This window comes from Haliotis cracherodii, unplaced genomic scaffold (genome assembly GCF_022045235.1).
Source record: "Haliotis cracherodii isolate W230 unplaced genomic scaffold, xgHalCrac1.p SCAF_2, whole genome shotgun sequence".
Taxonomy (NCBI): domain Eukaryota; kingdom Metazoa; phylum Mollusca; class Gastropoda; order Lepetellida; family Haliotidae; genus Haliotis; species Haliotis cracherodii.
Window position 1 is genome coordinate 23108937 of NW_027266275.1, and position 18555 is coordinate 23127491.

Below are 18555 nucleotides of genomic sequence, written 5' to 3' on the forward strand. Positions count from 1 at the left end.
TGGTAGCCACAAATGTTGGATGCCAAATGTATAATAGTTGTTGCAATGCACAGTTACATCCCTTTGACCTGCTAGGATCTGCTATCTTTCACTTTGAAATAATTGCTATCTGCTTTTTGTGCCAACATTTTTATACATACTTCTAACATCTACACTTTGGCAATAAAATTTAATTGATATTCATCCTGAATTAAGGAATAAAGAAGAGACAAGGAATATGTTGAAATTAGTTAAATTCAATATTAACTATCAATCAAGAATATTTATCGATATACCTATGCACGTTGGCACAGACTCGTTCCAGTTGAGAGATCCTCCAAACTCCGACTGCACACATTTGGCAAAGGATGAACCATTGATCTGGTAGCCAGGCCAGTCACATCTGAAGCTGACGTCGGAGTCATAGGTGTAGTTGCCGATGCTGTCGATGCTGACCCCCACAGGCAGGGTGGGATGGTTGCAGGTCATTGCTGTACACAGCAGAGAATTTGTTTCAAGATTCTTATTCTCAAAACTGGAGGAACAATTTTTAAATTATTCTTACTGACGTGATTATGGTCATGGTATTTTCTCTTGATCCCAATAAATAGGTGAATAGGAAGATAAATCCAATTATATAACCCTGTGTTGTAGGACTAGGACGAGTCCATATTTACTACCCGAGTACCAGGCCTCCTGTTGCCCGACCCTACCTGGGTTCCCACTGCTGGTCTCAAGAGTTGGGAATAAATGTCAGATTGGGAATTGTTTAACTGCAACCCTGGCAAAAACTATTTAGATACATGTATCAAACAGTCAGATCATGCGTACACTGAAGCTAAATGAAGTTTTATCTTTACTCAAACATATACCAGTCAAAAGGAGTGTGTGCATCGTCAGAAAGAAATGCGAACAATAGCGACTTGTAGTGTAACCACTGAGCTATTGTGAGTTTTTGTCATTAAAAACAATATATCACGTGACTAACCACGAGTCCGGGTAGTCCTGTGGGTACCCAGGTCCTACTCAGGACCCACCTGACCCGAGTACCTGAGTTACCCATCCCAGCCCTACTGTGTTCATCATTAGCCATTGAAAATAAGTCCAACATTAATCTTACTTAGGCTAAAAAAAATAATAGCCTTGGTTCTCAGGCGCCTACTGGGTAGGCCTTCCTGGTAACATATATCACTGTTGCTGTCACAACTGGGTAGGCCTTCCTGGTAACATATATCACTGTTATCACTACTGGGTAGGCCTTCCTGGTAACATATATCACTGTTATCACTACTGGGTAGGCCTTCCTGGTAACATATATCACAGTTATCACTACTGGGTAGGCCTTCCTGGTAACATATATCACTGTTATCACTACTGGGTAGGCCTTCCTGGTAACATATATCACTGTTATCACTACTGGGTAGGCCTTCCTGGTAACATATATCACTGTTGCTGTCACAACTAGGTAGGCCTTCCTGGTAACATATATCACAGTTATCACTACTGGGTAGGCCTTCCTGGTAACATATATCTGTCACTACTGGGTAGGCCTTCCTGGTAACATATATCACTGTTATCACTACTGGGTAGGCCTTCCTGTAACATATATCTGTCACTACTGGGTAGGCCTTCCTGGTAACATATATCACAGTTATCACTACTGGGTAGGCCTTCCTGTAACATATATCTGTCACTACTGGGTAGGCCTTCCTGGTAACATATATCACTGTTATCACAACTGGGTAGGCCTTCCTGGTAACATATATCACAGTTATCACTACTGGGTAGGCCTTCCTGGTAACATATATCACTGTTATCACAACTGGGTAGGCCTTCCTGGTAACATATATCACTGTTATCACTACTGGGTAAGCCTTCCTGGTAACATATATCACTGTTGCTGTCACTACTGGGTAAGCCTTCCTGGTAACATATATCACTGTTATCACTACTGGGTAGGCCTTCCTGGTGACATATATCACTGTTGCTGTCACTACTGGGTAAGCCTTCCTGGTAACATATATCACTGTTATCACTACTGGGTAGGACTTCCTGTAACATATATCACTGTTGCTGTCACTACAGGGTAGACCTTCCTGGTGACATATATCACTGTTGTCATCACTACTGGGTAGGCCTTCCTGGTAACATATATCTATCACTACTGGGTAGGCCTTCCTGGTAACATATATCTGTCACTACTGGAAAGGCCTTCCTGGTAACATATATCTATCACTACTGGATAGGCCTTCCTGTAACATATATCTGTCACTACTGGGTAGGCCTTCCTGGTAACATATATCACTGTTGTTATCACTACTGGGTAGGTCTTCCTGGTAACATATATCTATCACTATTGGGTAGGCCTTCCTGGTAACATATATCTATCACTACTGGGTAGGCCTTCCTGGTAACATATATCTATCACTACTGGGTAGGCCTTCCTGGTAACATATATCTATCACTATTGGGTAGGCCTTCCTGGTAACATATATCACTGTTGTTACCACCAACCACAAACATGCCAGTGGTGTTGTGTCTCCTCACCCACACAGTGCAGGTCTCCGTAGCCCCACGTGCCGTCCTCCCCGCAGGTCACGGTGGTGTCGTTGCTGGCAGACATCCCGGCCCAGTGGTATATGTAGTAAGGCTGACAGGTCACATTGTAGAAAGTCCCCACATCCTGGAGGACCCCTGATGGAGCTAGTTTGGGTGCAGGGCATGTTATCACTGAAATGTTCAATGTCACTCTCTCAGTACTTTTTGAGTATCACCAAGGCCAAAAAGGTTTGTTTGTTTGTTAATGCTACACTGAGCAATATTCCAGCTATATGATGGTGGTCTGTTAATAACCAGACCAGACAATCCAGTGATTGACATAATGAGCATCAATCTACGGGACACAATGACATACATCAACCAATCAGTTTCTCCAACCACCAGATCACGTCAGAAGCTTCTTATGACAAGCACACTTTGCTAAAGTCAATTCTCACCATGCAGATCTTCAAAGGGGCCAAAATAAAACATGTATATTTGCTAGATTAATATGAATGATTTTATGACAGAGATTGTTATTCCCTCTATATAAAAGACAACTATTGTAAATGTTTGTTACTTGCTTAAATCAAAGTCTGAAATATTTTGAAATAAAATCAAAGATTTCCCACATTTGACCATATATGGAATTAACATTGATCTTTAAATACCTGCTGGATTATCTCCCTTACCTTCACAGCCATAGCTGTCTCCTTGTAGACTGTAGTTACCGGTGTCATGATCGTACACACACACACGCTGCCGCTGGGTCACAGCGCTGTACACCACACAGGTCATGTTCAGAGTTTCCCCAGAGGCTATTGGTGAGGTGTTGTCAAACTGAACTGGGTTGCCAAACCCAGCAACATCATCAAAGGGGCACGTTATTCCTAAAAGTATAAAAATAGAAATCATGGTCTGTAAATCATCGACTCTGGACCAGACTATCCAGTGACTGACATCATGAGCATCAATCCACGCATTTTGGGTATGATGATATGCATCAACCAAGTCAGTGAGTCTGACCACGCGATCCCGTTAGTCGCCTCTTGCGACAAGCATAGTCGCCTCTTGTGACAAGCATAGTCGCCTCTTGCGACAAGCATAGTCGCCTTTTACAGCAAGCATGGGTTGCTAAAGACCTATTCTACCCTGGATCATAACGGTGGAAATCACATTTGAAATCATCCACATACCTTGCATCTTAATGTCTGCTGAAGGTGAAAGGGGGTTTAATGTCATGTACAAGATAGGACTTAAGTCGGTTTTACAGTGCTAACACACTGATATATTATGTTTAACATAAATATCCCACTCGGACACAGTATACTATTTTATCTCCTTAATGCTATCTCTTAAAGTGTTAATACCACAACAAATACAACTCAGTTCTTACATTTGATTCTTCTTAATGTCAGGTTGGTTTGATTGGTTGGTTTGTTGTTTTACGCCGCACTCAGCAATATTCCAGCTATATCACGGCGGTCTGTAAATAATCGAGTCTGGACCAGACAATCCAGTGATTAATATCATGAGCATCGATCCACACAATTAGGACTGATGACATGCATCAACCAAGTCAGCGAGCCTGACCACCCGATACCGTTAGTCGCCTTTTCGACAAGCATAGTCACCTTTTACGGCAAGTATGGGTTGCTGAAGACCTATTCTACCCCGGATCTTCACGGGCCTAATGTCAGGTATTGACTTGAGACTGTGTAAACTCACTGTTGCATGTAGGGAAGGCAGTGGTCCAGCCGCCCCCAGCGCACATCACAGCTGCCACGCCCTGGAGGCTGTACCCAGGGTAGCAGTCATATGTCACGCTCTCCCCCTCGTAATACACATCCTGGGGGTTCTGTATCACCCTGAACCCATCTGTTGGAGGGGAGGGGCACTTGTTTCCTGTATGGGGTAGGACACACACATGAGCATATGGTGTTTTCACATTTGAGTGTGTTAATGAGAGAGAGAGAGAGAGAGAGAGAGAGAGAGAGAGAGAGAGAGAGAGAGAGAGAGAGAGAGAGAGAGAGAGAGAGAGAGAGAGATGGTAATGTTAATGTTAATGTATTAATGTATGCTTCTACTCACGGACACAGGTGTGGTTAAGATGAAGTGTGTCATTAACCTGCAGCCCAGTTTCAGCAGCAGGAATGTAGTACCCCATGGTGCCATTCTCCGCATACAGCGTATACCCCGGGTTACATCTGCAGGAGTACCCCCCAGACGTGTTGTCACAGCCGCCGTTGACAGTGTCACAGAACTCTCCACTCTCCCCACACTGGACAAACACTGCAAGCACACAATCAGAGATGTCACATTTCATTTGCTTGCTGATGTGTTCAGTAACTGTTCACCACAGACGCAATGATGCACAGTAAGCAATGCTTCAAACCAATCAGTCAAACACTTTGCTTCACATGAATATTTGTGTACTGGAACAAAACAGCGAACCCGTAGAACACGAGGTTGTGTATGTGTGTGTGTGTGTGTGTGTGTGAGTTGGGTTTGACGCCGCTTTTAACATTATTCCAGTTATATCATGGCGTGTCAGCTTAATGTGGGAGGAAAGCCCGAAGTGATGCAGGTCTCAGACGTTTACCACTTCGGTGAAACCCACGAGCACGGGTATGGTGCTGACAAACCTAGAAACATAATTGGGGCGAACCGGGATTCGAACCCACAATCATAGGTTTCTGGCTGTCAAGGGGATGCAACTCTGCACAGCGAATCGCGGCGCCTTAGACGACCGGGCCACCCGTGCCCCCTAAATACGAGGTTGACAAAAGTTACGATGTACAGTAAAGTACGGTTATAACAAACACGCTTATAACGAACTGACGGATATAACGAACTTACTTTTTTGTCCCTAACATTTGCTGTAGTTATGTTGTATATATGCTTATAACGAACTACGGTTATAACGAACTAAAATTAGTGGACCCTTTGAGTTCGTTATAACCGTAATTTACTGTATACAAAAGGAAGAGAATTTATGGATGTCCACTTCTTTATTATGAGGAACACAACGTTTCGGAGTATATGCTTACTCCTTCATCAGGTTCATCTCTGTGATGAAGGAGTAAGCATATACTCCGAAACGTTGTGTTCCTCATAAGAAAGAAGTTGACATCCATAAATTCTCTTCCTTATGAGTAGCACTTCTAGATGCCTTTCAAAGAATTGATGTATACAAAGTTACTTATATTAATATTTAATTTCAGGACTTTCCTCTTGACAAAACATGTCTGAGTTTAGTTGTAGCAGGGGAGATTATTCCATTTTTATCAATATTAATGGTTTTAGAATATTAAAACATTTTATAAAAAAAACCTTTCAACTGAAATGATTAGAAGTAAGGAGTATAACAAAATATTTTCATATTTGACTTGCTGTTTAAATCGGAACTTACCTTAAACATCCTTACTTAAGATGGTATAGTCTAGCATGGCTATCCTCCCTATACCTACCTACACATGACTCTCCGTCTAGGCGGTATCCACTCCCACAGCAGATGTAGGATCCTGGCTTGTCCAGACATTGAGTAGGGTTACTGCACTGGCCATTTGTACACTCATTGATATCTACAATAGAAATACCACTTGTCACAGCTGACAAAGCCCGAGTGGTATCACATATTGTTTAAATAGTTTATACACATCCAACCATTAAGATGTGTCATGCTGTTGTTGTTGATGTTGCAGTTGTTGAGCCAGGAATTCACTGGTCATTCATTCAAGTAAAACTATGGTCATTTTGCAAAATAATAGAGGAGTTATATATCAACCATAACATGATTAAGTCGGAGAAATCACTCAAATCTGATGATTCTGGCAGAGGAATTTTCCGTCACTGAGTCTAAATTGTAAGTACTGGATCTTTTCAGCTGTTAATAAACAACATGCTAGAATAAATGGATGCCTGTGAACACTGTTCTACTAGTGTTCTTTGACCTCTCTAATAACATACAATATGTATATCGGAAACCCTCGAGCAGCACCCTTGTTTATCCAGGCAATAATACTTCCATTCAATTTCGATATATATATATCCTGGACCCATTCAACACCAAAGATTCATTTGGGAAGTGACTTTCTTTCACTATTAGCAAGCAATAAAAAAACAATCAAAATGATTCTTCTGATGGACAAGTTTGGCAGTGTGGAAGTCCTTATGCCATCTGCCGTTTCATGCTCTGCTTCTGATGTAGGATTTCATCTGATGTGACATGTCATGTCATGTCTTTTTTCTGCACAAGGTTAATGGTCAACAGACATAAATGTATTCCGTCTTTTATTGAGAAGGATGTTTCCACAGTTATAACAAAACATCTAAATTAAAATTTTGCAAACAATCAGGGTTCATGCACCTAATTCTCTACTGTATACACCCACCTGTACAGTTATACCCTGCTATATACACCCGCCTCTACAGTTATACCCTGCTGTATACACTCATCTGTACAGTTATACCCTGCTGTATACACTCATCTGTACAGTTATACCCTGCTGTATACACTCATCTGTACAGATATACCCTGCTGTATACACTCATCTGTACAGTTATACCCTGCTGTATACACTCATCTGTACAGTTATACCCTGCTGTATACACCCACCTGTACAGTTATACCCTGCTGTATACACCCACCTGTACAGTTATACCCTGCTGTATACACCCACCTGTACAGTTATACCCTGCTGTATACACTCATCTGTACAGTTATACCCTGCTGTATACACTCATCTGCACAGTTATACCCTGCTGTTTACACCTACCTGTACAGTTATACCCTGCTGTATACACCCACCTGTACAGTTAAACCCTGCTGTATACACCTACCTGTACAGTTATATCCTGCTGTATACACCACCTGTACAGTTATATCCTGCTGTATACACCTACCTGTACAGTTATATCCTGCTGTATACACCACCTGTACAGTTAAACCCTGCTGTATACACCCACCTGTACAGTTAAACCCTGCTGTATACACCACCTGTACAGTTAAACCCTGCTGTATACACCCACCTGTACAGTTAAACCCTGCTGTATACACCCACCTGTACAGTTATACCCTGCTGTATACACTCATCTGTACAGTTATACCCTGCTGTATACATCTACCTGTACAGTTATACCCTGCTGTATACATCTACCTGTACAGTTATACCCTGCTGTATACACCCACCTGTACAGTTATACCCTGCTGTATACACCTACCTGTACAGTTATATCCTGCTGTATACACCACCTGTACAGTTAAACCTGCTGTATACACCCACCTGTACAGTTAAACCCTGCTGTATACACCTACCTGTACAAATATATCCTGCTGTATACACCCACCTGTACAGTTATACCCTGCTGTATACACCTACCTGTACAGTTATACCCTGCTGTATACACCCACCTGTACAGTTATACCCTGCTGTATACACTCATCTGTACAGTTATACCCTGCTGTATACACCCACCTGTACAGTTATACCCTGCTGTATACACCTACCTGTACAGTTATATCCTGCTGTATACACCACCTGTACAGTTAAACCCTGCTGTATACACCCACCTGTACAGTTAAACCCTGCTGTATACACCTACCTGTACAAATATATCCTGCTGTATACACCCAACTGTGCTGCTATACCCTGCTGTAGACAACTACCTGTACAGTTATACCCTGCTGTATACACTCATCTGTACAGTTATACCCTGCTGTATACATCTACCTGTACAGTTATACCCTGCTGTATACATCTACCTGTACAGTTATACCCTGCTGTATACACCCACCTGTACAGTTATACCCTGCTGTATACACTCATCTGTACAGTTATACCCTATACCCTGCTGTATACACCCACCTGTACAGTTATACCCTGCTGTATACACCACCTGTACAGTTATACCCTGCTGTATACACCCACCTGTACAGTTATACCCTGCTGTATACACCCACCTGTACAGTTATACCCTGCTGTATACACCCACCTGTACAGTTATACCCTGCTGTATACACCCACCTGTACAGTTTTACCCTGCTGTATACATCCACCTGTACAGTTATATCCTGCTGTATACACCTACCTGTACAGTTATACCCTGCTGTATACACCCACCTTGCAGTTATACCCTGCTGTATACACCACCTGTACAGTATTTCCCTGCTGTATACACCCACATGTACAGTTATACCCTGCTGTATACACCCATCTGTACAGTTATACCCTGCTGTATACACCACCTGTACAGTTATACCCTGCTGTATACACCCACCTGTACAGTTATACCCTGCTGTATACACCCACCTGTACAGTTATACCCTGCTGTATACACTCATCTGTACAGTTATACCCTGCTGTATACACTCATCTGCACAGTTATACCCTGCTGTATACACCCACATGTACAGTTATACCCTGCTGTATACACCCATCTGTACAGTTATACCCTGCTGTATACACCCACCTGTACAGTATTTCCCTGCTGTATACACCCACATGTACAGTTATACCCTGCTGTATACACCCATCTGTACAGTTATACCCTGCTGTATACACCACCTGTACAGTTATACCCTGCTGTATACACCCACCTGTACAGTTATACCCTGCTGTATACACCCACCTGTACAGTTATACCCTGCTGTATACACTCATCTGTACAGTTATACCCTGCTGTATACACCCATCTGTACAGTTATACCCTGCTGTATACACCCACCTGTACAGTTATACCCTGCTGTATACACCCACCTGTACAGTTATACCCTGCTGTATACACCCACCTGTACAGTATTTCCCTGCTGTATACACCCACGTGTACAGTTATACCCTGCTGTATACACCCACCTTACAGTTATACCCTGCTGTATACACCCACCTGTACAGTTATATCCTGCTGTATACACCCACCTGTACAGTATTTCCCTGCTGTATACACCCACGTGTACAGTTATACCCTGCTGTATACACCCACCTTACAGTTATACCCTGCTGTACACACACACCTGTACAGTTATACCCTGCTGTATACACCCACCTGTACAGTTATACCCTGCTGTATACACCCACCTGTACAGTTATACCCTGCTGTATACACTCATCTGTACAGTTATACCCTGCTGTATACACCCATCTGTACAGTTATACCCTGCTGTATACACCCACCTGTACAGTTATATCCTGCTGTATACACCCACCTGTACAGTTATACCCTGCTGTATACACTCATCTGTACAGTTATACCCTATACCCTGCTGTATACACCCACCTGTACAGTTATACCCTGCTGTATACACCCACATGGTGAAGATATAGATGGTAAGATACTAAATCTGTACGTCACACATGTGTCAATGTTGACCTCGTTTTATTCGTTTTGATTGGATAAACCTGACCTCTTCAACACCGGAACTATTTTTTTTATTCATAAAGAAATCATGAGAAGTCATTCAGTTTTACAACTGCAAAACAGAACTGAAGGAATCTCAATAAAGCGAGAAACATTGACACACATTTAAACCAAACAAGATCATCACACTCATCAAATTCCCTTTACATTCTATATTGTTTATGCATATAGCTACTGCAAACATGATATATAAGAGCTGTATCCATATCGAGGGTCCCTATTGCTCGGTCAGATACCATGTTTGGTAAAAATGGCATCTAACGAGAATGAGTCACACCCACCATCTGCACAGGTAGCTCCGTCAAAGCCAGGAGGACACTGACAGGTGTGGGATCCCTCAGTGTTCACACACTCCTGTTGAGGGCTGCATGGACTCACACCCTCTGTACACTCATCCACATCTGAAAGATGAAGTACAACATATTTCTCACAAAGATGGCAACATTCAGTTCAGGTGAACTAGAAGCTTAAATACACAACATTTACCATATTCATCAATGGTTACAGTAAATTAAACTTTCACGAAGTCTATGACCCATATTTAATCTTGTACTAATATAACATGTTTGTACTGTCTTTATCTACAACTCATAACAAAATTACTTGTAGCAACGATCTACTCATGTTCAAAGATAAAAAATGGCTCATAAAATATCTAGAGTAAAAAAATGTCATATTTTAGCCTCACATGTACATTCAGGATTGTTTAAAGTTAGGTATGTGTGGGCAATTGATGAAGAGAACTACATCTAGAGCTCTCATTCAAATCAACACAACTTCCATTGCAATTTCTGCGAGTTTTGACAATTTTTTAATCATGCAAGTCCTGTCCATTTAACAACCATAAATCACAATAACATACCTCTGATTCAAAAACTGTATCAAGAAAGTAATTACTAGCATCATTTCTACCTCAACTGCTTTTTACATATTTAGAGTTTTTTCAATCAACAACACACTACATGTAAAGAGACAAACATTTGATTTATCTGCTAACCATGAATGAGTTAACTTCCATGTGTGACATACACTTACAGTCGGAAAGCGCACGTAAAATCCCCAACTTCAGTCAGTCAGAGTTAGCTTACCTGTACAGTTAGGGAGAGGCCCCATCACCCTACTGGGGGGACACGCCATGCCAGGGGTCCCCACCAGCTTAAAACCAGAGCTGCATGAGACTACCAACAATTCACCAACTGGCAAGAACTGGCTGGTGTTGGCATCTAGGCTGTTCTCTATGGCCGGGACATAACAACTCAGATCTGAAACAGTGTGGGAGATATATATTCCATTTGCTAAAATGCAGGAAATGAATACAATGTTTAGAGGTTATTATAAGGCAGTTTTCATATCATACCCAATATCAACCACAGGAACTCTTTTTTGGTCAGTAAATTAAAATATATACTATATACCTCCTATATGTAAGTCGAGAAAAGGAGCGTTACTCGCCATCTTGCCGATTTGTTTACATTCGATATCCAGGTCGAATTCTTTATGATACGCTTATTGACAAGTACATTTCTGGTCATAGATTGGTAGATAACACATTTCTTACATATATGGGGCGTATATTTTCATTTAATGACCAATAACAAGTTCCTGTGATAACAACCCAAGACCCCTGTATTGATATGGGGTATAATATGAAAACTGCTTCATAATAACCTTTTTATCATATACCATAACATCAATTCGTTAATGTATCCATTCATAAAACATCTCTAAATTCTGTGTATGTCCGTAAAAACATGTTCACCTTGATTGGAAGACTTTGTCATAGCAATGTAACTCTAATTTCTTACCACCCAGGCTGATATCGATTGCCCATTCAAAATGCACTGACAGGCAGGGGGTGTAATCCGGGTGTGGTTATTACACCCCTGTAATATGACCATCTCCATGTTGGCTCGATCCCACATGCAAAATGCCTCATATCAATGATGGGGATATGATAAAATGTTTTATCAACTTGAGGCAATAACATAAACCAGTAACTATATATACCATGGCACAATTAACAAGAAAGCAAAATCTATCCCAACATTGATACACCAGTAGTAGCTAAGAGGCTGCCATCAGCCTTTTGGCATTCAGGATTTGGGGATCTATTCATAGGCTATTCAAAACTCAGCAGTGTTCTACAAGAGACACAATTAAAATTGTATTTGGTACGTTAATTCAACATTTTAATAAAAACATAATGATGTTAGTAAATATTTCCTTTATATATAATACTTTTTTTATAGTTTTTTCAGTAATTGAACTTCAAATCACAGTCTTTTCTAAATGCTTTTGAGATTTCTGTTACGTAGTATTCTGGATTCAGGGATGAGCAATGAGATTCAGAGTGAAAAATTTGATGGTATTCGTGATTCAGTGGAGGAGGGGGTTGGCACCCTCAGGTAACATTGACTTGGAGAAGGAAGCTGTCTTACTGTGACATTCTGGCACCAAATCATTCCACTGGCCTGTCTCATTACACAACAGGATTGGCTGTCCACGCACTTCGTAGCCCTCGTCACACTGGAAGCGTATCACGGTACCTGCTTCAGGGTAGGTACCCTCCGTCGTCGTGAAGTTACCATTGAGAGGGCTTGTGAATGTTTCACACTGGAATGCTGTGAGAGAGTTTTGTGGTATAGAAGTTGGAAGATTTTGTGCTATATGTTTCTAAAGCTGATTGCAATGTCTAGACCTAGATTGGAAATGGTAGTCCCCCAATAAACATTTACAGAGTCTGTGGAATCCATGAACATGGTACGATGCAAACAGCTCAAGGCCATAATCATGGCGAATCTTGAATTATTATCCATGACTGGTTTCTGCCACACCTAGGGGAGACAACTCCGCACAGCCAGTTGTAACGTTTTACTGGTGACCATCGTATCTTTTGACACAATTATGTGGACATTGTCCAGTATAAAACAACACTGAATAATATACACTATCATTATGGAGGGTTCAAAACCACTGTAAACATTATTACTTGAAGCACATTAGATAAATATTACATATTTGATAAATTCAAACAGAAATTATAAATGTAGTGAGTGAGAGAGTTGGGTTTAACGCCGCTTTTAACATTATTCCAGTTATATCACAGCGTGTCAGCTTCATGTGAGAGGAATGCCTGAAGTGATGTAGGTCACAGACATTTACCACTTCGGTGAAACCAACAAGCATGGGTACAGTGCTGAAAAACCTAGAAACATAATCAGGGCGAACCGGGATTCGAACCCACAAGCATAGGTTTCTGGCATGCCCAAGGGACGCAACTCTGCACAGTGAATCGCAGCGCCTTAGACGACTGGGCCACCCGTGCCCCCAAATTGTCAATGTAAGAAAGTTTGTATATATTTATACTGAATAATATACAGTCAAACCATGTTATCTCAAACCTAGCAGGACCAGGCTGTAACTTTGAGATAACCAGATATTCCAGATAACGCGGCATGAACATCCACATTGATCAAGTAACAGTAATATAACTTCATAGAAATACATTAACATACACAAGAAATTAAAACCACAACATGTGTATGCCATGACATACTGAAATGTATTTCACCAGCAATGGTTAATAACAATTGTGACAAATTATGTGCAGTGTTCATGTTCCTTATTAGGCATTGCAGCAATCACTATCTAGTCTGTCCACTTGACCAGACAAGCCAGTGATTGATATCATGAGCATCAATCCACGCAACTGGGATACAATGACATGCATCACCCAAGTCAGCGAGCCTGACCACCCGATCCCGGTAGTCGCCTCTTACGACATGCATAGTAGCCTTTTAGGGCAAGCATTGGTTGCTGAAGACGTATTCCACCCCGGATCTCTTGAATTTGAGATAAGCAAAAATAAAACAATTTCACATAAAATAGAAGGGAGAGGGGTATCAGCAAAATATGATACAGTCCCAAGACCATGCCAATCATGAATATTTATTTGGGTGATGACACTGGCCACGTCATCAGTGCATACTGGTACCTTGACAAGATGGAGCTGGTCCCCATGTTCCGTTGGAGCTGCAGGTGATGACAGGGTCTCCGTCTAACCTGTAGTTCCTCATACAGGCATACTGGGCCATGTCGCCATACTTCACGCCGGTCAAGGTGGAGACATAGCCACTCTGTATCGGGGGAGGTGATCCACATACCTTGACTGCCAACATCAGGTAATGTTTTCAGCATTCAAATAGATTCTGTCACATTTAAAAACTTAATTTGAAATAACATATCCAGTCAAACACCGTTGTGTCGAAGTTGAAGGGAACCACGTAACTATCTCGAGTTATCCGAGGTTCGACTTAACCGAAAATGATGAATGAGAATGGAATATGCAGGGACCATAATTTTACTTCGAGACAACCTAAGTTTGACATATTTAAAGTTTGACACAACAGTGTTTGACTGTACATGTAGTCATTCTTTATCATACTTCAGTCTCAAACAGAAATTATGTTTGTTGTTGTGTTTGTTGTTTAAAGCTGCACTCGGCAATATTCCAGCTACAGGTTCTACTACACCAAATCAGAACCAGTTTGGACAGTGCGGTTTTTGTAGGGAGCCTTCAGTGCAGATCGAGAGATATCTGCAGGCTGTGATTGGAGGATATTCTGTAAGATTTTTATGTCTTTCAAATGTACATCCATCCAGTTATTAAAACTGACCATGTTTTTCAATATTCAGTACTGTCTTTTTCAACATGATGACTTATGCTGAATGTGACCACAGCTATTTTCAAGTAGGTGACATTTGGTGCGAAACTGGGGGTGGTGTGTTTAGCTTCATGTACCCGGAAAAGGAGCTGGCTAAGCTGGTCATTTTTTATGTTTTTATGGCTGCTCTAAGGCCAAACTGTGCTCACACATACAGGTAATAGCTGTTGAATGCTTAGTTATTTAAAAAAAAAATATAACATTACTATAGAAGTCTATGGGAAAAAATTTGGTTGTGTGTAACCTATATGACAGCGGTCTGTAAATTATCAAGTTTTTACTTTTGCAGAAATTAGGATGGCACATTTGTAAAACAAGAGTCATCTGAAGATGATAAATCCCCCCAGGCCCCCACAAATTTAAAAGAACAAATCATCTGACTGTTACTTTAAGTCCAACTTCTATCTAATCTGTCCATCCATATACAAGAGAAGGTATTGCTATGGTAGTCCAAGGAATTGGTATTCAGAACTTTATATTTCTAAGTCAGGTACATACCACTATGAACAGAGTCAAAATCAGACTAGTTGCCATGGACAATATAAATTCTAAAAATCCCAAAAGGCTCCATTTGGCAACCTGGTCTTTGTGTGTTCACAGTTTCATGAAAGATTACCTACTAATTTTAGAGATATGGACCAAAAAACACACTACTATGGACAGAGTCAAAGTCTAACTTGTTGCCATGGTAACAGAAAAAATCTATTTTTTAGGGTAAAAATATTATTGATACTTATCCTGACTCATACTCATAGCTTATCTCTTCTCATTTCTGAAAGGTAGTGGAAACTTCTTGAACTGTGTTTCCGGGGAACAGAGAAAACATCTGACCCGAACACAACCCTGGACTGTGCATGCACACCAGAAGCACATGACCAAGCCCCGTAAAATAGATTCAGGACCAGACAAACCAGCAATCCATGATGCTGGTAACGATGACACAGATCCAGAAAGTCGCAGGGTCTGATCACCCGATACAAACCCAATGTTTGTTTGTTTGTTTGTTTGTTTGTTGTTTAACACCCCCACTCAGCAATATTCCAGCCATATGACGCCGTCTGTAAATAATCGAGTCTGGACCAGACAAACCAGTGATTGATATCATGAGCTTCGATCCATGCAATTGACATGCATCAACCAAGTCAGCGAGCCTGACCACCCGATCCCATAAGTCACCTCTTACGACAAGAATAGTTGGCTTTTACGGCAAGCATAGGTTGCTGAAGACCTATTCTACCCCAGATCTTCACAGGTTTGCTGCACACAGAGAGAAACATGGAGGGGAGACTGTATAGAGATATGTACAATCATTTCAGTGCATTTATTATGATCAATACCACCACAGTGCAAGCCAACACCATCATGTCTATTGCATTGTTTGTCCCAACTATAAAGCTCACCAACCTACTAGTACTAATATGCATTGTAAACCAGAGCCATGGCATTCCTTGCCTAACAATACCCATGGAGATTACTAGCCATAGTGTTAAGATATATTTAATCAAGTTCCACTACACCACCACTTGAAGTGGGGATGGTGTACAGCCATTCTGTGTCACAGATCTGCAACATTCAATTTGGTTTGTTTGTTGTTTAACGCCGCACTCAGCAATATTCCAGCTATATGATGGCAGTCTGTAAATAATCGAGTCAGGACCAGACAATCCAGTGATTCATGTCATGAGCATCAATCCACGCAATTGGGATCGATGACATGCATCAACCAAGTTAGCGAGCCTGACCACCCGATCCTGTTAGTCACCTTTTACGACAAGCATAGTCGCCTTTTACGGCAAGCATGGGTTGCTGACATTCAATTTGGATTTGCAACCTGTGGTATGTTTGCCAGTCTTCTGAATAAGTCTACGGAAATTGCTTATGTCCAGGGTACTGAGAACTGCATGGAATAACATAACTCTGGTTTTGGGGGTGATCGTATGTATGACACCCGTAGCAAGCCAGTGTTAGGACGCTGATATCTCTATCATGTAAATACACAACTGCAGCACCTAACACCATAAGCTGTGGCTGGCAGTGTCTCTTAGTAATCACCACAACAGTTGTATATAGTTTAAGCATGTAGTTCTTCCACCAGCCTGTCTAACATCCACCTGAACTGCCACAGCTCTACATCCACCTTGCCTGGTCAATATCTTACCTTTTGTCAGCAGAATGTCACTGGCTATAATGGTAGGGAATATGGTAATCATTGTCCATAATGGTAGGGAATATATGGTACTCACTGGCTATAATGGTATGGAATATGGTAATCATTGTCCATAATGGTAGGGAATATATGGTACTCACTGGCTATAATGGTAGGGAATAAGGTAATCATTGTCCAAAATAGTAGCGAATATACGGTAATCACAAGTTACAATGGTAGGGAATATTGTAATCACTGGCTATAATGGTAAGGAATATATGGTAATCACTGGCTATAATGGTAGGGAATATGGTAATCATTGTCCATAATGGTAGGGAATATATGGTACTCACTGGCTATAATGGTAGGGAATATTGTAATCATTGTCCATAATAGAACGGAATATATGGTAATCACAAGTTACAATGGTAGGGAATATTGTAATCACTGGCTAAAATGGTAGGGAATATGGTAATTACTGTCCATAACAGCAGGGAATATATGGTAATCACTGGCTACAATGGTATCGAATATTGTAATCACTGGCTATAATGGTAAGGAATATATGGTAATCACTGTCTAAAATGGTAGGGAATATGGTAATCACTGGCTAAAATGGTAGGGAATGAGGTAATCACTGTCCATAACAGTAGGGAATATATGGTATTCACAAGTTACAATGGTAGGGAACATGGTAATAACTTGCTACAATGGTAGAGAATATTGTAATCACTGGCTATAATGGTACAGAATATGATAATTACTGTCCATAACAGTAGGGAATATTTGGTAATCACTGGCTTTAATGGTAGGGAATATACGGTAATCACTTGCTTCAATGGTAGGGAATATGGTAATCACTGACTATAATGGTAGGAAACACATGGTAATCACAGGCTACAATAGTAGGGAATATTGTAATCACCGGCTACAATGGTAGGGATTATGGTAATCCCTGTCCATACCATTAGGAAACACATAGTAATCACAGGCTACAATAGTAGGGAATATGGTAATCACTGGCTACAATGGTAGGGATTATGGTAATCCCTGTCCATAACAGTAGGGAATATACGGTAATCACAAGTTACAATGGTAGGGAATATGGTAACCATTGTCCATAACAAAAGTAAGTCACTGCTATATCTTGATATATAGCAGTCTGTATATAGTAGGATAAACACAGGCAAACACAAATGCTTCACAACTGAAACTCACTTATACACTGGGGAATTCTTGGCACATTCCACTTTCCACCATATAGACATTCCATCTGGACAAACTCCATACTGGCACGTGTCCCATCCGGCAGTGTCTCGTAGAAGTCGTCCGAGTTGAAAGAGTAGCCTGCATCGCACGTCACTCGGAAAGACTCGCCGAAGTAGTATCCAGACACACTGTCTAATTGCTGAATGTTACTATTAAACACAGGTTTCTTACAACCTGTGAAAGAGAAATAATAGTGGATCTGAAATTTCCATATCAGTCAGTTGGTATTCCCAATAGTTGACAAGCACCTTGAAGTGACAGTCATTAAAGTGATGTGTATGTTATGCGGCATCAACACCTGTTCATAGTTCTACAAAACAAACTTGTATACACTAAAACCAACCAGCGTCTCTCAGTTCTACAAAACAAACAACCAACAAGTTTTTTATGGTTCCACAAAACAAACTTGTATACACTTAACCAATACGTTTCTCTTGGTTCCACAAAACAAACTTGTATACACGTAACCAACAGGTTTCTCTT

The 18555-nt window shown here is 41.0% G+C and overlaps 1 protein-coding gene across 1 annotated transcript in view; it reads right to left on the minus strand.

Annotated features, from left to right (window-relative positions):
- Positions 1-18555, minus strand: part of LOC139467525 (CUB and sushi domain-containing protein 1-like) — a 64798-nt gene that overhangs the window by 15204 nt on the left and 31039 nt on the right. Inside the window, exons 13-24 of the mRNA XM_071249059.1 lie at positions 18022-18246; positions 16816-16839; positions 13928-14101; positions 12372-12554; positions 11022-11195; positions 10215-10334; positions 5988-6101; positions 4609-4809; positions 4246-4422; positions 3210-3407; positions 2527-2709; positions 276-470 (exon numbers count right to left, since the gene is read on the minus strand). Coding sequence (XP_071105160.1) covers positions 276-470; positions 2527-2709; positions 3210-3407; positions 4246-4422; positions 4609-4809; positions 5988-6101; positions 10215-10334; positions 11022-11195; positions 12372-12554; positions 13928-14101; positions 16816-16839; positions 18022-18246 — 1968 coding nt within the window. The remainder of the gene's footprint in view (positions 1-275; positions 471-2526; positions 2710-3209; positions 3408-4245; positions 4423-4608; positions 4810-5987; positions 6102-10214; positions 10335-11021; positions 11196-12371; positions 12555-13927; positions 14102-16815; positions 16840-18021; positions 18247-18555) is intronic.